The sequence below is a fragment of the Micropterus salmoides genome, unplaced genomic scaffold, assembly GCF_014851395.1.
Source record: "Micropterus salmoides isolate LMB-PRFRI ecotype aquatic unplaced genomic scaffold, ASM1485139v1 Ms_hic_scaffold_1, whole genome shotgun sequence".
In the NCBI taxonomy this organism is placed as follows: domain Eukaryota; kingdom Metazoa; phylum Chordata; class Actinopteri; order Centrarchiformes; family Centrarchidae; genus Micropterus; species Micropterus salmoides.
The window spans coordinates 58,692,866-58,717,891 of record NW_024040040.1 but is presented as its reverse complement, the minus strand read 5'-3'; the positions used below and the strand labels follow the sequence as shown (position 1 = coordinate 58,717,891).

Genomic DNA, 25,026 nt, shown 5'->3' with positions numbered 1-25,026 from the left:
AGTTGTACAAATGGTTAGTATCAGTCGACTGTTTGCCCATGGCATGCTGTCAAAAATCGATAATTTGCCATGAAACAGGAAGTTGTTATAACTTCAGTATGTATGCTCACATCTGCATCAAATTTTAATTGTATTGTAAGAATCCTGCCCTGAACACATGCATATGTCAATATTCACTCAGTCATAGGGCCACCTGCTGGCAACAGGAAATGACTTATCTTATGCTGTAATATACTACTCCGAGCAGGTCCGACATATCAACTTTAAAACTGTCCCAGAAAACCCTTAACACATTGGTGAAGCCATGTTGTAAAATGTGTGAGTTTTCGGTTAACGTTGTGGCAGTGGCGCGGTGGCGAAGTTCCACGCCTCGCCATGACACAGGTAGTTGTTGTAACTTGACTGTATATGCTTAGTTCTGTACCAAATTTTACACATTTAAGAGTCCTGCCCTGAACACATGTGCATGCCGACATTCACCCATAGTCATAGTGCCACCTGCTGGCAACAGGAAGTGGCCTTTAACAAAGTAGCCCCAGCGGCACATTTCACCTACTGTACATGTATGAAATTCCTGTGGCACATGTATCATGTCCAGACGTACCAAAAAGCCAAGTGGAGCGATGCTCTAAACCCAACAGGAAGTCGGCCATTTTGGGATGATTTCCACACTCCGTACTTTAACGAACTCCTTCTAGAAAATTTGTCCAAAATCGATCATTCGCCTTGAAAGGGGAAGTTTTGTAACTTCAGTGCTGACGTCAAATTATTAGGCTGTAACATCAACCAGAGCATTCAGCACTGATCTGTTTCATGTTATAATAATATTGCCCATGTAGTCTGCACATGTCATTCCAACAGAGTCCTGTGATGACAGTTTTATTTGGGGCTATATGAGATAAATATTACTGTGCCTTTTCGTAAAGGGGCTGATGATAAAATGTCCATCTCATCAAGCTGAGAGCTGAAATGATCTCCTGTTGACAGACAAAAGGCACACCGCCAGTTACTTTAAGTTACTGTATTTCTGTATAGTGCATGATTAGGCTGCTGTAATCTGATTGTTTTCAACAGATGCTATGCTGTTTATTGGAACCTTGAGATGTTTCTATGTGTTATAATTTTGACAGACATGTTTCTGGATTGTGAAGATATGATCTGTATGTAGCCTTTAGTGCCTAAAGCTGGTCTGTTGCTCTGACAGAGATCACAGTTCAAACTGATGATGCAGCTGTGCAACAGGTCATCTTTAATTGACATCGCTTTAAAATGACGGCTCCGAGGAAAGGACATCTCGGCTGCGGTCAAAGTATTTTTTGCTTAGGACGGTTCCTAACTGAGTGAAGTATTTCAGTGGTAGCCATATAAGAGCTGTTTGAATTCTATAGAAGCTAAGGAAAGGTGCCTCAATGCTTCCTTTCATATCTCCTGTAGTATAGGGTACACTGGACCATCCTTTACGAAAGGAAAGGAGGTAAAGCCGTCCGGCAACAGCATTTAAAGCAACGCACGTTCTCAAACTCAAATGATAAAATCAGTTGACCACATACAAAATCCTTGCAATAAAGACGCACATTATGATACTTGAATAAGACTCTCACAGTTTCCTTTTTTCTGTGGTTTTGTTTTCTTTTGGCTTTGCTGTAATCTGATACTGTTTCGGATTGTTGAAATAGGCTAGAAAGTGTTTTCTACAATAAAAAAGAAATCACTGACCATGACAGAAGAAGTTCACCATGTAAGTTACCACTGGCTATTAAATCTTTTCTCTTATGCCAGAACTTGCTATATGCATAGGCATATGTCTTGAACTGTCAACAATGACTGAGACCCATGCAAGCTATGTTACTGGTCTTGTAACATGATCAAAGTGAGAATAATGTTACAGCTTGTAGGTTCACATGTATTTCCAGCCTCCAGACATATCATTAATTAATGGTCCTTCAGTTACAGATGCTGACACCCTCGCCTTAATAAAGGCAATGATCAAGCTGGATAACCTCTACAGTAGGCGTTTCCTTACACATTGAATTATTTGTGATTATCGATTTTTTATGATTTAAAATGGTTAAAATCGTGTTTGATTACAGAGCTCCGTGCAGCGCATATATTCATTCAGCAACTCCTCTCGCTCCGTCGCTCCCCCCCCCCCCCCCCTCTCTCTCTCGCTACAGTTACTCTCTCATTCTATGGGATACACTGTTTACATACAATAAACAACCCCATGTTGATAAATATGGATGGGCAGGAGGGTGAGTGTGAGCAAGCAGGAGGGTGAGTGTGAGCAAGCATTCTCAATGTGACAACCCCTTCCATTATTTGGTGACTGGTACCTAAATGCCTTTTTGCTATCTTGATTATGAAGTGATATTCCACCGTGTTCTCCACCTGTAGATGGCCTGCATTACAACAATATGGGGCGCAGTGTCAAAGATGCGCTTTTTGTAGTCCATCTTCTGAACTTTGTAGTTTCATCAAGGCAAGTCACGTCAGTAACATCCGCCGTAGCATAATTACGTCGCTTAGAAAAGAGCAGAGCTCCGCCGTCCTCTTTTCCTAAGGCCTTTTGGATTGTCCTTTACATCTTTCCTTCACCTCATGACGTTTTCCGTCGAGGTCAAGGAAAGGAGGTTAGGAAAGGAGATTTTTTTGACTTTTCGACCGCAGCCTCTGTTTACAAACTTGTGGCAGCTGATTGGGTAACACCCGTGACACGCCCACCAAATGGGAGAAACATACCCCGAAGCCCGTTGCGGAACTTTGCAACAGCGTTTCAAGGAAACTGTTGCAAAACGTTTTGAGATTGAACTTACCCCTGTACTTCTGTCAAGCTTGTGGAATCGGAAATGACGCAACGTGTTTGCGTTGGGAGCTTGTGGACAGAGGAGAAGCTACTTTAGCTTAGCCGTCTTTTACCTGCTGAACATTTCTACGCGCAGAATTTCCACTTTTTCTGTAATGGTTTGACCAAACCGCCAACATATTATCCTAATAATAGGAAGAGGAGTTAAACGGTATTTCACAGCGAGCCACCGACTGTAGGAACAATGTCTAGCCGTCTGGCCTTCCAGACCCAGCTGGCCTCCATCATGGAGGTCCTGGCTAATGCAGCAGTGGCGGAGATCTGTAAGCTGGTGGACGACGACTACGCTGTGGTGAGTTTACAGATGTCTCAGTGCCAGAGAGAGAACAAAGCCCTGAAGAGGAAGCTGCATCTGCTGGAGCTAAAGATGGCCCGGGGAAACGCTGAGAGGAGGCTCCGGGAGAGCAGTAACAGCAGCCGACCAAGGGTGCAGATAAACACAGGCGACAGGCTCCGGGAGGCCTCGCCTGCCGCCGGTAAGAGGACGGCAAAAAAATGCACAACACTTAAGTCTAAAACCACGTCAGGCTTTTCATTCAAACACACGCATTGTAAAACTATTACATATCTTGTTCAGCTAGGGAGTATAATCACAGCATAATCACATAAATGGACAAAATAAAAAAATATTATCACACAGTACTATTACGGTCTATATGTAAAGCGCAAAGAGATAACAATTGTGAATTGGCGCTATCCAAATAAAATTGGATTGAATTAAATAAACATAAGTTACCAGCTGTAACCAGGGGCACCCCCAGAAAATTTTCCCAGGGGTGGCCAGATGGTGCCACTGAAAATCCTGTGTTGGCACACTAAACCAAAAGCTATAACTGAATTTCAGGAATTCTATTATGCAGTATATAGACTAGTTGAATACTTCATAAAAATATGAGTTAAGGAATCACAATTAGTTTACCAGTTCGGTTAGCATTCCATAAAAATCCTGTTTGATGTGTTATCTGTATGTGTTAGGCAATTAGTTGTTCTTTAAATAGGCAAGTTAACCTTTTCCTTAAAGACAAATCTTTTAAAGCTTTTATTTGTAGGAGTGCATTCACTGGGAGGAACTTTTTTCTTTCTTTTTTCTGCAAAGTAACCTCAAGTTTGGGGGCCTAAACATACTTGAAAACTCACCAAACTATGCACAAAATTGAGGAGTGGCAAAAAATTTCATATTTTATGGGTTTCGCGCATGGGCGTGGCAAAATGGCCCCCTACAGAGCAGCCCGCAGACAAAGTTTAGCCTACATGTACGAAATTTCTGTGGTACATGTATCATGTCCAGATGTACTTTTTTATTAAATGGCTGTCAGCAGGAGAGAGAGCACATTATGTTTGAACTAAAATTTTAGTTTATTTTTTTTATATTTAGGATGTATTTAATAAACGATTAAACATGTTAACAGTCAGTGTTTCCTCTAAATGCATTCAGGAGCGGCACAGCGCCGCTGCTGAATCACGACCACCGCTACTAAAATTTCCCACGATCATTAAACTACGCTACAAATGTTTTCAGTTGCACACCGTGCGAGCACGGCAGTACTCAACGCTTGGCTCACTTCGTCTTCTCATTCTGTGCAGAACACACGTGACAGATGGTTGTATAAGAGCAGCCTAACTGAATCAGGAGGTGTGTAGCGAGTGTTTGATTGTCCGAGCAGCAGAAAGTGACGGTGAACGCAAGCGGAGGAAAATATTCTGGCAGTAAATGTACGGTGTCTGTTACAGTGTGTTCGCTTCTCAAGACCAAGAAAAGTCTGTTGTTTCCCACCTGCTGGAAAAGTGAAGCCGGATAGCGCTAAGTTAGCTAACATCTCCCCTTCAGACTGCGCAGCTTGAGCAGGAAAACTTCTACAGCAGCTACAGAGCTGCTATGTAACTTAACATTAGCTCAATTTATAGAAAGCAACTGGAAGCTGTATTTTATTACTGCCTACTTGTCCAATGTTGAGAATATCAGGTACAAACTTAGACTAAAATGACGTAGCCTGCAACTCCTGCAATGTCCTGTACAGACTAATTCAATTATTTTTCAGTTTTCAGTCTGAAAAAGTGGTTTTGGAAAAGAAAGGACGGAGGTGACTGGAGGAGCTGAGGTTAGTGAAGCTAATTAGTGATGCAAACTAGTCCTTTGAAGCTAATGAGGAGACGTTTCTTTTTGGATTTTAATGTGCAAATAAAATGCACCTCAGAAGGGAGGAGGTTTCTCATGCTGCCTATTTTTTATATTAATGTCTACAGATAAATGTCAGAAGCTGTAAAATGAAGACACAAAAGACAAACATGAACAATCGTATCTATATAATGATTCTGAGGTCATATTAACAGGGTTTTCCTGCCATTAAGGCTTAGGGTGATGCCCAAAACATGCTCCGCCATAAATGTAAAATCACTGTGGAGCAACAGAACCAACCAAATTACTTTCTCCAGATCTAAAGGTTGTAGTTCCTCCAGTAGACTGATCTTTGGCTGTTGGTTATTTACTATCTGCTCCAGCTTTTCCAACTCTTTGTTCAGAGATACGGTGAAAATAATGGCCCAATATGATGTGAAATTACATATTTTTCATTGGAAAACATAAAATGTTCTTGGGGGCACCCGCAACCCCCCCTGACCACCACCAAAACATTCATCTAAAGCTCACATTAAACTGGGAAAACACTGCAGTTCTAAGCTATTCTAAGGTGCATCGCATACTCATGGACACGAGCAATGTTGCTGAGACGTGTTGTGGTTTTATATTTAGACAAAAATTTTGCTTCACCTCCGCTGCTACAACTCCATCCTAGGAGAAACACTGACAGTATAACACATTTTATAAGTCTTTTGGTTTGACTGATAAATAACTTTTGAAGGAAGGGACAGTAAAAATCGTTTCAAACCCGCTGGGTGGGGCCATTTGAAAAAAAGTTTAATGTTGAACCCTGGCCCGCCAGCAATAATATCTGGCCTGCAGCCAGATTATGGTGATTTGATAGCAGCAAAAAATAAAAATAAATAAATGCTTTTATAGCGGTTCTGAAATAGATGTCAGTCATGGCAGCAACATTTACTCACATAATCCTTTCCTCTTTTTGGTTTTGCCTGCAAAATAAAAGCTCATGAAGCTTTTTTCTGTAATGCTTTATTTGGAATTGAATTGAGAGCTTTTACTAAAAATTCTGAATGACATTAAAAAGAGTTTTCCCTAAATGTCCTCTGCCTGGAGATACTGGGATATGTGAAAAGGTGTCCGTAGGTTGATGGATGTGGATCAAACACCCAAACACTGCAGCACATGCCGTAATGTGAGCCTGAGAAACTTCCAAAGAAAAGTTGCTGCAGAGGTGCGTAGGGTAGGGGGCTACGTACAGGCTACACCGTCGATTTGATGCAGAAGTATAAATTGCACTTAATTCCATTTGTCAATGATGGTTTTGTCCTGTTGAGTCCAGTATTGTAACATCAGCAGAACTAAGCAGTGGCACCTGGACTATATTTGTTCTCTCTTAGTGATTATGTTTCTATGCACACTTTCAACACACCCAATTTCAACTTAAAAATGGCCTAATGTGAATCATGCTTTAACATCACAAAACACATTTTTAGGGCCCGAGCACAAACCTTTCTAGGTCCCTATTGAAACTGAAGGGATCATTTTTCTGTTTTTTGCAAAGTAACTTCAATTTTGGGTGTCTTAACATACACAAACTCATCAAACTATGCACAAAATTCAGACGCGGCGAAATATTTAGTTTTTATGGGTTTTGTGCATGGGCGTGGCAAAATGGTTCGCTAGCGCCCCCTACAGAGCAGCCCCCGGACTAAGTTTCACTTACATGTATGAAATTTCTGTGGCACATGTCCAGACATACAAAAAAGCCTCTTTGAGCGATGCCCTAAACCCAACAGGAAGTCTGCCATTTTGGGATTTAATGGTCGTTTTTGGAGAAGGGTCCAGCTGCTGCCTGCAGACAAACCTGACGGAAGTTGAACTTCCATATATGGTTTGTCCCAGAAGCCACTGTGCACAAAACGTGTTGACGTTTATTTCGACTGCTCGGACCACGCATAGCTGTTAAATAATAAAAAAATGTTAAAAAAGAGGTGTCAACGTAGTAATCGGTGTATTAATATTTACTATACTATAATTATATATTATTAATATAGATATTTATACTACATCCCGCAAATATTTATTTATAATAGCCGAATGATAATAATAAAGTAATGTTTCAATTCATACCACTGTTGTATATTTTATTTCTTCCAAAGTGATTTTAAGTTTCACAAACCAAGAATATTCTGTAATGTTACATCACGAGCCAGATGTGCCTCGATTTAGGTTAAAACTTTACAACATTACTGAGAATTTAATGATAGAATAACAGCGTTACGAACTTTAACACTATCGTTCAGCTGTTGCTGGACACGTCTGCTGTGTTGGCTGCAGTGGTCTGTGTCACTGGGCCTGGGGGAGCTGACCGGAGCTAGCTGGCTAACTATTCCTGACAGCCCCCTGAGGCATATTCCTCTTACCCTTAACCATCACAGGGTGCGGGCCTAAAGTTATTGATTGTATGCATGTCGCCCGGTTAACCCTACAGCGGCGCACGTTGGCCGATATATAACACCCGTCGGCACTTGTGGAGCTTCTCAACTCCGAAAACGTTTGGACACATTTTCGATTCGCCGCCAATTTTCGTAAAAATGCCGGATATTCGAAATATTTTAAATACACTTAAAATCTAGAATTTTAAGTGTATTTAAAATTCTGTTGTTGGCTTCTAAAGAATAAAACGGCTTGCATTAGGATCTATCCTGTACGTGAGCCGAGATTAACGTCATCACGTTTGCGTGTGCGTTGTCTTCTGGGACAAACCATATTTGGAAGTTCAACTTCCATCAAGTCTGCGGGCTGCAGCTGGATTTACTTGCATTTTTGGCGATTTACACACTTTGTACTTTAACGAACTCCTCCTAGGGATTTTTATTCCGATAAACTTAAAATTTTTGCTGTGCGCTCTAAACCCATTGACTATATTAAAACGGTTATTACAAGTCGACCAGTTTGCCCGTAGCATATCATCAAAAATTGGTGATTCGCGATGAAACAGGAAGTTGTTATAACTTCAGTAGACATAATCACATCTGCACGTGTAACAATAGTCCCGTCCTGAACACATCCATATGCTAATATTCACTCAAAGTCATAGCACCACCTGCTGGCAACAGGAAGTGACACGTTTTACACTGTAATGTACTACTCTTAGCAGGTTGGACGTATCAACTTCAAAACTGTCCAAGAAAACCCATAACACATTGATGAGGCCATGTTGTAAAACTTGGTGGTGGCATCGCCATGACACAGGAAGTTGTTGTAACTTGACTGTACAAGCTCAGATCTGTACTAAATTTTACATGTTTAATAAGAGTCCCGCCCTGAAGACATATACATGCTGACATTCACCCACTGTCATAGCACCACCTGCTGGCAACAGGAAGTGACCTTTAACAAAGCAGCTCCCGCGGCACATTTGACCTACATGTATGAAATTTCTGTGGCACATGTATCATGTCCAGCCTTACCAAAAATCCTCTTGGAGCGATGCCCTAAACCCAACAGGAAGTAGGCCATTTTGAATTTTATTGTCATTTTTGGATGATTTACAGGCTTAGTAATTTAACGAACTCCTCCTACAGAATTAGTCTGACCGACTTCAGGTTGTCGCTGTCTGCTCTAAACCGGATGACGATTAAAAAAACGGTGAGTTTTTGTGGAACGACATGCTCGTGGCATGGCATCCAAAAATCGATGATTCTCCATGAAAAAGGAAGTTGCTGTAAGTTCAGTCTACATGCTCAAATCAGCACAAAACTTTACGTGCTTGATAAGTCACGCCCCGAACACATCTACATGCCAATATTCAGTTATAGTCATAGCACCGAGTGCTATGTAGCGCCACAAAGGGGACACAGGAAGTGATGATTTGTGCATCATCTGAAGCACGTGGCAAATTTACGGCAGAGCTCCAGAATCTGAAACGCGGCCGCCTCACACCTCAACGCGCTACACGTGCGAGGGCCCACCCAATGCTGCTTGCAGTTTTAATTACACTTGGCTTTGATGGAACAGTTGGTATATTACTAAAAAGAGACGGAAAGAAACAAAATTTTCAGTTACGCAATGATGCTACGACCTGTAGAGAGCACTTAGGCACGGCGAACATCAAAAGGTTTTTCATACCTTCTTCTTCATTTCTTCTCTATCCTGGTGAATAAACATATCCAACAGATACAGAGCAACATTAGCATTCGGATTGCTGTGGTTGTGTCCATTACACAGTAATAAAACAGTGCACATTCAGTATTTAAAATACTGATTAATATTCTTTATCAACAACATGCTTGGGTTTTTATTTAACTGTTTAATGGTGGGGTAAGACACATTTCCCATGTCTGCTCCCACTAGTGACAGTACAGACCATTGAAATGTGCACTGTCAGTGTTTCTACATAGACATTTTTCCGGTTTTTGTGTAGATGCTGTGTTTGAGCGACGGATGGATGTAGCTCTGTGGTCCGGTAGAGGGGCTGCAGCCTGTGAGCCGGTCCATACTGACTGCATCCAGAGTAAGGTGAGTACACCAAAGGGAGGACCGGGGACACCATGCTTTGAGCAGAAACAAATTGATGTTGAAAATCAGAGCACTGGGAACAAACATACAGGGACCGGTACATAGAAACATAACCTTAAGGAGTGACTTTGTGTTTGGTAGCTGTGTGAGTGCATCTTCTGTAGCTGCATGAATATGTGAAAAACCTTCCTTGTTTTGCAGTCTCCAGATGTGGAACTGGTAGAGCCAGAGGCAGTTCTGGTGAAGGAGGAGAATGTGGAGGCAAACATGTCACGAAGTGAAGAAACGGCGAGAGATGTGCCGCTTATAGGAGATGATGGTGAGTACAGACGAACTGCTGATGGACATTTATAACACTACCCTGTGTGTAACGCTGAATATTCAAAATCAGTACTGACCCACTGAGTGTCTGTAGCTTAAACAGTCAAGTGAAGTGACCCTGAAAATGTCGTCAAGGTTATCTGAGGTTGGGCTGGGAGGCTGTAAATGTAAGACGGAAGATCAGAAAGACAGCGTTACGAACTGTCGGTGTTTAGATGTATAGACATTTTGAAGCCTCAAGTTTGACATTTTGGCCTTCACCATCTTGGTTTTTTGGAAGTGACCATATTTAGGCGAAAGGGTGGAGCTGGGGAGGGATTGACAGGTCACCGTGGTAGCGTTTTGTCAATCACAAGGTCGTTTTCTGAAAATACACTACACTCATTCCTGTAGGTGTTAAAAGCCTATCAATGGCTTAACATTTATAATCCTTCAGCTTCCTGGTCAGCTTTAAAGTGAAACGAGTTTCATGGACGGTAACTCCATGCGATTGAATAAACAGCAAAGTAGAGGTGACAGGAAATAATCTGTGAGTGAAGCTCATACGTTTTTGAGTCAAATTCAAGTCTCACGTGGTTATAACGAATGTTGGATCACCTGCTGCGTTCAATCCAGGCTGCTTATAAAACTGCATGGCTAAAAGGGATTCTGTAACTGTAACCTGTTTTTTACTTACAGAGCACAACCATGTAATGTGCAATCAATGACAGCTTAAACTCCTGAAAGTCAACACACCACCAGACTCTCAAACCAGTGTAATATTAACTAAATAAAACTGTAAGGTTACATGATTAACAATAAACCTGTAACCTGTTTGCAGCCAACGGTAATAATTAACATCTTGGCTGCCAGCCGGATGTAAATAATTATGTTAATCGTCCACCACAAGTAAACAAACGCTCGTTCATCTTTTGATAACGAACAACATTTGGAGTTAACCTCCCGTAGGTTGTAGCTAAAGCAAGAGATGAAAGTAGATGGCCAACACTGAGCTAAACATGTTTATTAACCTCAGGTTACTAACCTATTTTGTGTTCAGCGCTTCTTTGGGTCTTGTTGTATGAAGTTTTAAATCCAAAGTTTATGATGAATGGCTCAGCAGCTGCCACTGTTTGTTGTCCTCTCTCATGTGTGGCCGCTCAGCTGATACTACCTGTTACGTGGGCAGGTTGTAGGTAACACAGGGAGGGGAATAACGGCAAGCTCATCAGACGTTTCCTAAAAATAAACATTGTTTACGAGTCCCGCACCTTGAGTCTCAAGTCACTGTGTGCGACTTAAGTCGGACTCGAGTCCGAATCTCAACCTCGGATGCTGTTTGTAGCTGTTAGCTACATATTATAACAGAGATTTTGCTGACATATCCTCTTGCTCCCAGACAGCCACATCTTCTCCTTTCTCCCCCATTCACGTTCTTGGAGTGCGTCTGAATGGGGTTGTTATTGGTTGCATTTGAAGCGAAGTTTTACATCCAATAAAAGTAAGGATGTTAAAAAATAAATCAGACAGTGCAAAAGCTATTTATTTTTATTCTCAAAGTTATGGTCTTGAAATAAAATCCCGCGTCTTCAATGTCTGAGACAGAGACAAGACAGAGTACAAATGCGGTCGAGTCCGAGACCAGACCGAGATCATCAAAAAGGGGTCTTAAGACCGGTCTCGAGACCAAGACCAGTCTTGAGTACTACAACACTACTTGGGACACAGAGCCAAATCATAAAGATGGACATTCCTGAGGAGCACGGCTAACTTTGCTGGGTGATTTTTAAAAATTGCTCTTATTACAGCAAATAAATGTATAGCACTATGTTAGAGGAATGAGAAACCCCCACTGATGACAAGGTGGATAGCAGAGTTGGCTTTTATGTATTCCGAATGAAAAGATAATGTGAAGGCCAAGAGAATTTAACAAAATTTGGGGTGGGTTCATATTGGACTCTTAGATACAAGAGACCTGCCGACCAGACCCCCATACAGTGGAAGTAATAGCTTGATCATTTTTTACATTTTTGTTTAATTATTTTAGTATTGCTATTATTTTAATTGTCTCTTTTTTTGTCTTAAGGCTTGCATTGGATGGGTACTATCTGATGTAGTTGCTTTTATGTGGCAGACTGACACGTTAGTAGTTGTAGTAGGCCCTGTGTGAAGTTACGGGAGGAGTGGGGGGGGGACATGTTTATTATCTGAACTGTAAAAACTGAATAATCAATAAATATAGTGTTAAAAAAGAGACTAGGTGTTATTGAGTTTTTTCTCCATTCTTTGCCCCACATTGTCTCTGTAAAGGAGTGGAGTGTGTCCCCCCCGTGGAGCTGCAGGACAGAGACCCAGCCTGGAACAGCAGGACACCCCGTCGCAGCCCCAGATCCAGAGCAGCAGGACGAGGCGTACCGGCAGCAGCAGAGGAGTGGAGGTCAGTTACTCCTCTCCTCTCCTTAAGTGTGAACTCAGTGCCTCACTGCAGGAAACAGTAAACCCACACCAGTATATCGATGATGGCAGCAATGACTCGCAGTTTCACATGTGTGACAACGATAAAAGCGATAAGTCATTGGTTGAAGAGTTTTTTGACAAGCAGTTGGGGGTTGAAGCGGAGGAAAGGAGGCCATCTTGTTCATACTTGATGGCAGCGGCTGATTTCCCATCAACCTCCTCCAGTATTAACGGCTGGACTCATTACAGCCCCGCTTTCCCCTTGTCCCAGCCCTTCAGTGACCAGCAGCAAGGTTCAGCAACGAACCGGAACCAAGGAAAGACTGTTTGTTTGCAGCTACTGTGGCAAGGCTTTTAACCGGCCCAAGAAGGTGGAGATCCACCAACGCGTCCACACCGGGGAGAAGCCTTTCAGCTGCTCCACATGTGGAAAGATGTTCTCTGAGGCCGGAAACCTGAGGAAACACCAGAGAGTTCACACCGGAGAGAAACCTTACAGCTGTGGGATGTGTGGCAGAGGGTTCGCCTGGATAAGAAACCTGAAAACACACCAGCAAAAGAGCCACCCTGAAGTTTATACTGAAGAGGAGGCCAGTGGAAAGACCTGAGTAGTCTTTGTACTGGAGGGTGTAGTGATCCAGCAACGACTCAGTGTTGGCAGTAGAAAAGGGCAATAAAAGGAAAATCATTTGTGCATAGGACCTTAAGAACTTTCTAAACACATTTTTGATTGTTTGACACATTAGTTAACAAGACGCGTGTTTTAAACATGACTTTACTTTCAATGGGAGAAGTTAGAATATGATGACTTGGAATGCTAGCATTTCTGCCTGTAGTCTCAACCAAAATGCTGAGGTGAAGCAGCCTTTGGACAGACAATTTGACTTATTTATAGCAAGTCTCTTCTTCAAAATGTCTCTCTACACGATGTTGTGGCCAAGGGAAGGTTTCAAACTGAAAAGTGGGGACTCTATTTTTTATTTTTTTTTGCGTACTTGCGTATAACCTGAATTGAAATATGTTGTTTCTTATACCCGTGGTTGGGTTGACCCTCCCAGGATGATAATGCACACAGCAGCTGGAGCTTTGCATTACAAAACATATTGAACTTTGATCAAAAAGGTGAGCCAAGAGGATACTCCTCACTTTAAAGTAAAAGGCTGTTCGTGTCACCAATGGCAGTCGGCCTTTGCGGTCAGGGACCCCCAGCTCTGGACTCCGTGTTTAAAGACCCAAGGATACAGAATCGGTTTAAGTCACTTCTCAAAACTTTTTTGCTTTCTTTAAAAAAAAAAATAATAATAATTTTTTTTTTTTTTATTGCTTGCCCACCGTTTTATTTCCAACATGTCTTATCTGTTTTATTATTATTTTTATTCTATGTTATTGTTAAACATTTTATTCCATTTAACTTTTGGGCCCGTTGTATCTATTGGGATTCTTTTTCTTCTTGTGCCCTAGAAATTTCTGGGTCTCAGAAACAGTAACAGCTACACTTCTGTCACCCACTACTCAGGCGAAAAGAATTGGACAGATGGTGGCGCTTCACATTTTCACCCACGACTTTTTAACCGTAAATCTCTGAAACACATTTTTTCCAGATTCTGTTCCACCTGGTGTGTCTCCTTATCTGGGAATACAAAACTCTGCTAAAACGGTTTGTGTAGCAAAGTCCATAGGACCTAGAAACAAAAAAAATTGGCAGGTGGGTTTCAAATTCCACCAACTACTCAGGCCCATATAATGACATTCAGTGACCTCAAGGTGATGTAATAATGTAGTTTACTTTTTCAGAATTAGGCGTTTGCTTGGCCTAGAGTGAAAATTTATTCATATCAAATAATCTGCATCTGGTTGTCTTCTCTAAAAATATCACATTTTTAGTTTGTTTTTTTTGTCAAAATCCTATTTTCAACATTGTGCAAGAATCCGCTGGGCCAATCGTCCCAAAATTAAGTTAGGATTATCTACAGACTTCACCAATCGGACGTTGGTAATGAAAAAGAAATGTTGACACATCAATCCGTTCCATACAAGCCAATCAGTTTTGTAAAAAATAGCAACAAATCAGTCATGTGAAGTCCTGTACATCTTCAAAGAGCATTAACATAGCATTGCATAGCATTAGCATTGACTACGACAATGAAAGAAAACAGAGTGTAGCTTCTTGTCAATTAAATAGAAACAAGCATCTAAATGTTGTAATCTGTAATTTCCTACTCCTGGCTAATATAGTTTTATTTTGATTGTCTGATTTTATTTGTCTCATTTCCTCCTGAAATGTTTTAATCCTTTTCCAACCATGTAAAGCACTTTGTTACTGTGTTCTGAAAAGTACTATATGAATAAAGTTTATTATTATTATAATTATATTATCTCATGTGCAGACTCAAAACCACAATGTGTCTTTAAAAACTCCTCATGAATATATGGTTTAATGGTTAAAAAGGCTCAGTAGTTTGATTAAAACTACATCATCTACTCATCAAACAGCAGGACAGCAGGAAATAGTGCATTTGTTGGGGACTGTTTTGGCATGTCACCCAGTCCAGGCTCAATGATGTGTTCAAATAGTTTCTGGACAACAGTGGAGCTCTATGGCTCAGAGGAAGAAGAGACATCAGGCTGTGAGACGCACACGACTCGTTAGGAGATACATTCACTGCTGGTCTGAGTCTGAACATGAGATTTGATGACAGAATATAACCAGACGTATAGACTCCTAGACTTAAAGTGGGACCCTCTTAAGGTGCTTTTAGGAAAGGGCCCCTGTTTACTTGTTGACCAAATTAAACTGTAATAACCAGGCTCCAAAGGTCTCTGTCCTGGAAACCGAGGTCATTGTGACTACAGTATACTGTATGGTATGCATCTGAACCACTCGGCCTCCGCAACACCCTGCTTCAGCTTTTACATTAAAATGATTACAGACATCTTTTCAGACAGCGTTTTAGAGCTTTAGGAACACATCTCTTTAAGTAAAGCTGCTGTGTAAGCTCAATCAAACAGTAATGCATACTTTTTCAGCCTCAATATTGTTACTAGTACCCGGGCTTTGGGTATCGGCCGATGCCTAGTACTGAACACCAGTGTAAAAAAAAACCTGCACTTCTCACTGTGTGGAAGAGACTGGGAATCATTCTTTCATCTGCTTGCACTGCTGATGCAATGCGTAGTACGTGCATAATTTAAATGGATAGATTGGCCCAGTGGATGGGCCCATTGATATTACATACCGATACCGATGTTCGATGTGCCTAAACCAAATCCCAGCGGAAATCAGGTTTTGGCTCAAAATGTGTTGGCACTTAAAGAGCCAAGCACATTTGCAAATTTAAAGACAAAATTTAACAAGCATCACTCAGGAAGCACTGACTGGTCTAACACACAATGGCACATTGTGGAAAAACTGGTTCCATTTCCAGTACATGTAGGATATTTTAGAATGTGCTTTGTCCAGTGATCTGTGTGTTGTTTTCTTGGGTTATATGATTGGAATAAGTTATGAGTAATTGTGTTGGAATTCTGTCTTCACCAGTATTCAGTAACTTACTGGGTCCTAAGATAGTATCTACGTACTCCTAGTAAATGTTTGAGAGCATTGTTAAGGAGTGGACTGTCATTCTAAATGTAACGCATTTCACATGTGTTTTATAATTGAAATATTTAACATTTTGTATTAAAGATTTCATTTATGGAATAAAATATACTTATTAAATTACTGAATTGTCATATTTAATTCCGTCATACAGTGTATTTATAAAGCATACTGTCAGACATTATGTCAAATGTATTTAAATAGGCCTCATTTTGTTTTCAACTCAGTGCTCCACTTTGTGTAAAACAGTAAACATTCTGCAACCTATTGTTAGACAACACAAGAAGAAGAGAGATTAAATGACAATTCAGTAATAACCATCAGTGCTCTCAGTCTAAGGCATGTTCAAATCAGTATTGAAAACATGTAAGATCTTTCAGCTCATTGTTTCTGTTTCCACAACTACTGTTGTGGTTCAGTCTCATGGCTCTTTTTCTTTCTCTGTTTGTCTCCAGCAGCAGCTGGAGCAGAGTAAACAGAGAGAATACTAGACTCATTCATCAGGTGACATAAAGACAACTCCATGTGAACCATCATGTTGCTCTAAAGCAGCGGATGGGCAAAAAATTAAAGTAATGCCACTACTGGTATATCTGTAATAAATAAAGAGGACCTCCACTTTTCATGTTAACAAGTTGGAGCAGCCACACAGCCTGTCTGAGCAGTTTTAGTTTTTCCCGCATAAATAGATCATCACAGCAACATTACACATTTGAGTTTTAATGTCTATATCTGTAGAATATGTCACAGACATGAAAAAAATATATATAATATATAAAGTGTTTGACTCAACAACACCTGTATCCGTTTCCAATCCAAGGCCTGTAGGTCTGTGGACAGAATCCATGCATTTGTTAACAAGGCGTGTATTGCATTTATCAAAGGCAAAGTGAGTGTAGACAGACAGGGCTGGCAGCGCCACAGGCATGTGGACAGTAGAGGCTATTCAGTCAATTTCACTAGTCATCATGTGACTGGGACAGGACAAGAAAAAAAGAACAATATGTCAGTTTTTATGTATACATTTGCATTTCTAGTCATTTCATTCGTTATACCGGGATTGAAACGGGACAGGAATTTCTTTTTTACTCTGTCATGGGATTGGAACGGGACAGGATGATTTTTTTATAGGAGCGGGATCGAACGGGAGTGAAAATCCAGGCAGAGGTACGCTGTGTGGCTCTAGCCTTATGGTGTCTCTCCAGATCATGTTATCGCGCTTCTTTTCAGTCATCAGTGGTGTGTGTGTCTGCAGTGCAGTAACAGCAGACATTTCCTTTCTTTTGTGTGCAGAAGGAAGAGGAGCCAGATGTGGTGTTGGTGAAGGTGGAGGAGGTGGAGCCGGTGATGGACACTCAGAGCCAAACAGGCCTCAGCATACAGGAAGGTGAGTAGTATCAGTGATCACACTATGAGCTATTGATTAGGACACTTCTCTGACATCACCCTCACAACACAAAATACATATATGCCACTCAGTTTCTTTCTCTTTGTATCTAGGGTTGGTGGAGTCGAGCACCGATGACTACAGAGTAGTTCTGCCATTTGATGAAACCACACAAACTTCCACCAATCAGCTGTCTGACCAACAGGTGTCTGGGCGGGGCTTCTCAGAGGTCAGCTATGGCTGTTCATCGCTGTGGACTAATGGAGGGGGTAGTTATTGTCACAATGACAGCCTCACTGGGCCATCCTCACACTGCGCCCCCCTCTCATACCTGCCCACCACACTGATTGGAGCAGGGCCTGGCAGCTCTGGGAGGGGATTGGCTGTTGAAAGCTCCAAAGGCTTCCACACCTCTGTGTCCTTTCAGCAGCAGCCTCCTGTTATCGATCTGTCAGAGGAGTCCAGCCCCATTCAGGTTTTAGATCAGATACAGGGACCCCAACAGTTTCTGGAACCTGCTCAAAGTCAGAGTCAGGGCAGTTATAGCAGCGCTGATAATCAGCAGAAAATCCCCAGGAAGAGGGTTTGCATCTGTAGGTTCTGTAGTAAAGGGTTCAGCTCCCCGGCAAATTTAGAATCCCACCTCAGGACTCACACAGGAGAGAGGCCTTATGGCTGCAGCATTTGTGGCAAAAAATTCTCCCAGTTCTGGAACCTGAAGATCCACAGGAACATCCACACCGGGGAGAGACCGTACCAGTGCTCGCTCTGCCCCGAAAGGTTTTCTGACCCCAGCAACCTGAAAAAACACCAAAAGAGACACCACCCACAGACGTAGGCATGCAGGCAGGGACATACTCTGTTAGAAGGTCTCAAAAACCCTAAATTGACATAAATAACAAGTCTTAGATGTAATATATGCTACAGGGAGTTCTCCTTGTCCAAGATGCAAGATGGACAACCATTTTATTTTTTTTGTACAGTACTTGCAGAGTATCAGAAAATATCCAGCAAGTTGAAATAAAGGCTGGTCCCTAATAAACAATAAAGAGGGGTTGAATTACCTGTACTATAATAGCTCACATGATAAATTCAGTTCAGTTCATACATTTTTTTTAAAACACACTCTTTTATTAACAAAATGCAGGTTTTATTCAGTAATTGATTCCGGTTGCTTCTACAGTGTCATCTTTCTGAGCGCTGTTAAGCTAATGTCAGTGATACTCCACACTTCATGCACATATTTCAGTTAAAAGTATAAATGTGCATAACACGAATGTGGGGAATGGGAAATAATTACAAAGAAGCAGGGTGGTGAGTGGGACCTGACCCTGTACAGGTGCTGGTCATATAATTAGAATATCATCAAAAAGTTGCTTTATTTCAGTAATTCCATTCAAAAAGTAAAACTTTGATATTATATTCATTCATTACACAGAGACTGATATATTTCAAATGTTTATTTCATTTAATTGTGATGATTAAAACTGACAACTAATGAAAATCCCAAATTCAGTATCTCCGAAAATTTGAATATTACTTAAGACCAATACAAAAAAAGGATTTTTAGAAATGTTGTCCAACTGAAAAGTATGAACATGAAAAGTATGAGCATGTACAGCACTCAATACTTAGTTGGGGCTCCTTTTGCCTGAATTACTGCAGCAATGCGGCGTGGCATGGAGTCCATCAGTCTGTGGCACTGCTCAGGTGTTATGAGAGCCCAGGTTGCTCTGATAGTGGCCTTCAGCTCTTCTGCATTGTTGGGTCCAAAATTCACTTTCATCAGAGAACATAACTTTGGACCACTCAGCAGCAGTCCAGTCCTTTGCTGTGTCTTGTTGCTTGACACAAGGAATGCAACAGCTAAAACCCATGTCTTGCATACGTCTGTGCGAGGTGGTTCTTGAAGCACTGACTCCAGCTGCAGTCCACTCTTTGTGAATCTCCCCCACATTTTTTGAATGGGTTTTGTTTCACAATCCTCTCCAGGGTGCGGTTATCCCTATTGCTTGTACACTTTTTTCTACCACATCTTTTCCTTCCCTTCACCTCTCTATTAATGTGCTTGGACACAGAGCTCTGTGAACAGCCAGCCTCTTTAGCAATGACCTTTTGTGTCTTGCCCTCCTTGTGCAAGGTGTCAATTGTCGTCTTTTGGACAGCTGTCAAGTCAGCAGTCTTCCCCATGATTGTGTAGCCTACAGAACTAGACTGAGAGACCATTTAAAGGCCTTTGCAGGTGTTTTGAGTTAATTAGCTGATTAGAGTGTGGCACCAGGTGTCTTCAATATTGAACCTTTTCACAATATTCTAATTTTCTGAGATACTGATTTTGGAGTTTTCATTAGTTGTCAGTTATAATCATCACAATTTAAAGGAATGAACACTTGAAATATATCAGTCTGTGTGGAATGAATGTATACATTATACAAGTTTCACTTTTTGAATGGAATTACTGAAATAAATCAACTTTTTGATGATATTCTAATTATATGACCAGCACCTGTATATGTATATGTTGTATATCCATCCATCCATCGTCAACCGCTTATCCTGCGTACAGGGTGGCAGGGGCCTGGAGCCAATCCCAGCTGACATTGGGCGAAAGACAGGGTACACCCTGGACAGGTCGCCAGTCCATCGCAGGGCTATAAGTTGTATATGACATACAAATATTTTTAGAAAGGCTTGTCTCTACTCTGAGCCTGTTTCAGGTAAAGGCCCGATTCTCTGCAGTGGAGGTAAATAAAGGGCATGGCCATTATTTGAGAATTTACAGTAATTCAAGGGGTACAGGACCAGAACTGGATTTAAACTATTTGAAGGGTATCAGAGATACAAACAACAAAAACCCTCAGTCATTGAGAAACTGAGACATTTCAGACGGGGCAGGAGAGAATGTACTGTGTGCTTTTTTAACATATTTAATAATGATCTTCCAGTGACAATGCATTCATTTGGCTTTGTTTTTGAATTTGAAATATCTACAAGAATAATTCTCTTGTATAATAATAATTCTAATGTGTCATTTTAAAGTCTGACAATTATGTGAAATACAAGCCATTGTCGCATAAACATATGATGTAAATGTAATGCTAGCTTTTTCTATTGTGTCACAATTTTGTAAATCCTGCTAAATGTCCACAGTTTACAATTGTAAGTCATTAAAACTTTATAAAAACTGAACTTGTGAATTTGTGTTTTCATTATAAATCATACATTACAAAATTGTGACACAATATTATCATCAACACTGTTACTCATACAGAGTCATACAATGCTGTGCATTGTTCTAAATTGTAATGATTAATTGTATAGATTTCCATGAAGGTCTTCCATTTTGGATACTCCACAAGCATTTTGGATACTCCACAAGCATTTCTGTACTGGCACCCTTTGATGAAATTTCGGCCAGTGTTGTGGTGTGTAATGTTAGCCACCAGCTGGCCTTTACAATGGAAGTCTTGTCATAAGACGAGTTATATTTTAATACAGTATGCTGTAGTTCTGTAGTGGGTGAGTATCAGTGCGCGGTGGTGGTGAATATAGATTGATGCTAGACATTCAGTTATTAAGATGTCCAGAAAACTGTCATATTTAGAACAAGCGCTGTTATATCCTGTTACATTAATGCCCCAATAGTGTTTCATTAACACAACATTAATGCTATGTATTGTGCCAATTCAGCTGTTTACCTTGAAAGAGTCGACTGAGAGGAGTATCATATTGTGGACGTAACTGTCCAGAGTTGTAAAACACTAATGTTAAATGGCATTTGCATGAGCACGTATTTGAGTGCCCTGATAGATGATAGACTGGGCTGATCAACCTTCTCCCTGGACTACTCCTTCTGTTGATTTTGTATGAATTTATGTATGTAACTATAAGTTACACTACACCAACTCTATGCAGACATGAGGGTGGGATCGTTTTTCTCATGTAATACCCAAAATGCCCAACTACTTTTATAGATGTCTATCCAGTCCTTACCCTGATGAGACTAACACCTGGTCTTAATGCACCTCTCCCCCCCACCCCACCCCCACCACCTCACAGTCTGCAGCACCTCAGTCGATCCCTGTGACATCACAAGACCCCAGCTGTATAGTGGCAGTCCAGCTAAGGCTACCAGAAACCAACACACCTGCCAACTATAACACTCAACAAGAGCGGAGATCCAGCAACAACAACCCTCTGAGCTCTGAATACTCTCTCTTTGAACTGGAGACATTCTTTACCCGTTGGGCCCCTGAAAAAGACTCTTCATCACCCCCTGGTGGCCCTTCATGTTCTTTCACCACTGATGACTCAGCAGAGTGTGACCAGGATGGTGTTATTATTGTAGATACTGAACCACAACCTCAACATGTGCTTCAGCCACCACACGGCTCAGTTTCCTCCGCTGTGAGGATGAGTGGAGGAGAAGTTCACGTCCAGCCATCTGTGTCTCAAGGTAAGAGATGGTCTCCTTATCTTTGCTATATCTCCTTTGGCTTTTCTTTCTATCTGCTGTACTCAGTTCAGTTTTATTTAAATAGTGCCAATTCATAACAGAAGTTATGTCATTGCACTTTTCATATAGAGCATGTCTAGACCATACTCTTGTATAATATTAACAGAGGCACTAGGCCACAATGGCAACGAAAAACTCTTTTACTTTTAAACTTTTAACAGGTAGAAACCTCGAGCAGCACTACTTTATCCAGCATTCTTTGGGGGGGAGCATGAGAACGCCTTTTGCATCTTGTCCTGTCTAATGAACAGTCCTGTGTCTACTCATCTCTGTGTCCATCTGTTCCAATCAGCTTGAGAAGTAGCTGTCCATTAGCAACACAGCTAATCTGGGTCTTCACCAGGCTTAAAAAATACCATCTAAACCAAATTCGTTTTCATGTGGACTGCATGAGAAGTAAATGTGTTATTTTTATGTACTGGTGCCGCCAACTGAAGAACTGAATCAGTTGAAGGCTTTATTAAAATCACCTGGTGTTCATATTGTATTCAATTCAATTTTATTTATATAGTGCCTTTCATAAAAGAGCAGGGCCCCTCCAAAAGTATTGGAACGGTAAGGCAAATTCCTTTGTTTTTGTTGTTCACTGAAGACATTTGGGTTTAAGATCAAAAGATGAGTATGAGACAAGAGTTCAGAATTTCAGCTTTTATTTCCTGGTATTCACATTTAACGTTAAACAACTCAGGACATACCACCCTTTGTTTGAACACACCCATTTCACAAGTGAGCAAACTATTGGAACATGTGACTGACAGATGTTTCTGACAGATGTTTCTTGTTGCCCAGGTGTTGCCTTTTAGGTTGATTGTCCAAACATTAAATAGCTCTGCATGACAAGTCTAAGTTTTCATCCTTGGTTCAAACCTATAAAGACTGCATTTCCTGTTAAAGAGGCTAAACCAACATGAAGACCAGAGAGCTGTCTGTGGGAGAAAAGCAAGCCACTGTCAAGCTGAGAAAAGAAGGAAAATCAACCAGAGCCATTGGACAAACATTGGGCAGTGTACTGTCCACTGCAGTAGTAGAGTGGTTTATTGTAGAATGTGGACAGAAAAGCTCAGTGTCATGTTTCTGACATTCAGACGGAACAATGTCATGAATGTGTGCTGAGTCCTGTTTTTCTGTTCCCAGCCCTTTCAGCAGGGACTTCTGTGTCCATACCTAAGAGGATGCAGGCTCCATCTTCCCAGCCTCCATGGAGCAGAACACCAGCCATGGTAAGAAGTACACCAGCTCAGCTGCTGCAGCAGCCCCATAATAGCAGGATCTCTCAGCAACAACACAGGACTCCCTCTGCAGAGAGCACACTGTCCTCCACCACAGTTGGTGTCAATAACACTCACAGTGCTGGTAAATCAAGTAACTCTGGTATCAGCTCAACCAGTAGGACTATATGCTCTGCCATGGCTGCACAGTCAGCTTTACCTGTCAGGGGATCCACAGCAGCGCTGGCCAGCATTGAGGTGGCCATTGCTGCACAGCATCGATCCAGCCTTCTGGCTCACCACGATAAAAGCCAGGATGCCAGCATTGTGCCCGGCGAGCGCCGCAGGAAGAGCTACGTGTGTCGAGCCTGCGGCAAGGCTTTCTCTGGCTTGTCCAATCTTGAGGCCCACGAGAGAGTACACACTGGGGAGAAACCTTTCCGCTGTGATACCTGTGGGAAACGCTTCTCAGAGGCGGGGAACCTGAAGAAGCACCAGAGAGTTCACACCGGTGAGAAACCCTTCAGCTGTGACCAATGTGGGAAGAGATTCGCTTGGATCTGCAACCTGAGGACGCATCAGCAGTCAGCCACAGGCTGCGGACCACAGGCCAGGGGAGGGTTAGGACTGGGCTGAGCACTCCAAGTAGACGGACGGACAGGTTTGCTAATGCTCGTAGGATTTAATCACACACACAGATGCCAATTCTTCATTCTGAAACAATAGTACGACAACAATACACAAAGTGTGAAACATTATTGACTTGTTTTGTCTTTGATACACTGTCCGATGAACACTGTGCATCTACTAGCTCTCAGTTAAATGAGCAAACTAGTGGGGTTTTTTTTATTTAGCTCATTAACTACAAATCATGTGTACTTTTTATGTTACTACTGACCATTTACCAATGTAGGTTATGTTTCAGAGTTTTAAAGCGGTTGCTCCAGGCAGTCAGTGCTTTCATTTAATGTAGCTTCAATACCATGCAACAATAGGCTGACTTTTACACATGAAATTACACATGTTTGCTGTAATTACCTTTTTTCAAGTGTCTGCAAGTTGAGTTTCATGCTTTACATAAATAAACTGACACTAAAGGCTGCCAGGATGTTCCAGCTAACTAGGGTATGCTTTGGGAAATTGTCGTAGTAATACTTAACTTGTGCTCAATTGGCTAAAACGTTGTCTGGTCTTTCTCAGACTTGTTCTCGGGATTCATTTCATTTTATTGCTGTATTGATTTTGAGGCATTAGTATAATTACCACACCAATCTGGTTGTTAAAGTTCTCTTCCCATTCAAAACAAAAGATGCCAGCAAGTAGCTTTTAGGTATTATGGGTATTGTGTTCTTACCTTTGAGAGACGCCAGGACATTCCAGAAAGTTATTATACTGTTGTTAACAGTAGTTACACTCATGGTCGCAATTAATTTGACGTTGATGAGTGCTAATACTTTTGTACTTTGATCACTTGTAAATTTTGTTAAGATGTAAAATAAACATTTTGTGAGGCACAATGTTCATCCGTGTTAGTTGAGTGCTCCTAACTTACGGTGCTATTGTGGTCTTCTGTCAGTAATGGTCACAGCAATAAAATGACATAATCTGGTACATATCTATGAAAACCTGTGTGATCAGCCACTATGTAGGTTTTGGTTGAAACACAACAATGACTTAGAGTCGACCATTTTAAAATAAGGTTTCTAGCTGAAGGTCATTTAGTAGCAATGTTCTAGGTTTTCCCTCTTCAACGCCATATGCAACAAGTTGGAAGGACCACAGATGTGCGTGCAGAGCTTTACACCACTGAAGAGCATTGCAAGCTAATTCTTATTTTATTGTTATTGGTAGAAAGCACACATACAGCATGTCCAGTTAAGATGCACTACATTTTTGGTGAATATTTTGAGTGTGTTTGTTTATTCTTCAGTTCTCCAAATGTTAGATTTGGTACTTTGCATGAATATTTATGACATCTTCAGTTAATCTTAAAAAATTTAAGTATTATATTATAATATCTAATTCACTCATATCCAACACAGCCCTATGCTCTACACACCATCATCCACAACTGCTTT

The 25,026-nt window shown here is 41.2% G+C and overlaps 1 protein-coding gene across 1 annotated transcript; it reads left to right on the top strand.

The window, feature by feature from the left end:
• The first annotated feature begins 2,757 nt into the window (after positions 1–2,757).
• si:ch211-89o9.6 (transcription factor Sp4) lies at positions 2,758–24,469 on the top strand. Its single transcript, XM_038733607.1, has 11 exons — positions 2,758–3,339; positions 4,494–4,500; positions 5,386–5,390; positions 9,290–9,316; positions 9,436–9,482; positions 9,684–9,805; positions 12,096–12,219; positions 17,131–17,224; positions 17,338–17,453; positions 21,284–21,680; positions 22,875–24,469. The coding sequence occupies exons 1-11, from the start codon at positions 3,048–3,050 to the stop codon at positions 23,582–23,584; spliced, it is 1,941 nt and encodes a 646-aa protein (XP_038589535.1). The 5' UTR covers positions 2,758–3,047; the 3' UTR covers positions 23,585–24,469.
• The last annotated feature ends 557 nt before the right edge of the window (positions 24,470–25,026 follow it).

Coding starts and splice junctions, on each gene's coding strand:
- si:ch211-89o9.6 (XM_038733607.1), top strand. CDS start 3,048: ATGTCTAGCCGTCTGGCCTTCCAGACCCAGCTGGCCTCCATCATGGAG. Junction 12,220..17,130: donor GCAGCAGCAGAGGAGTGGAG/GTCAGTTACTCC, acceptor TTTTGTGTGCAG/AAGGAAGAGGAGCCAGATGT. Junction 17,454..21,283: donor CTGGGCGGGGCTTCTCAGAG/GTCAGCTATGGC, acceptor ACCACCTCACAG/TCTGCAGCACCTCAGTCGAT.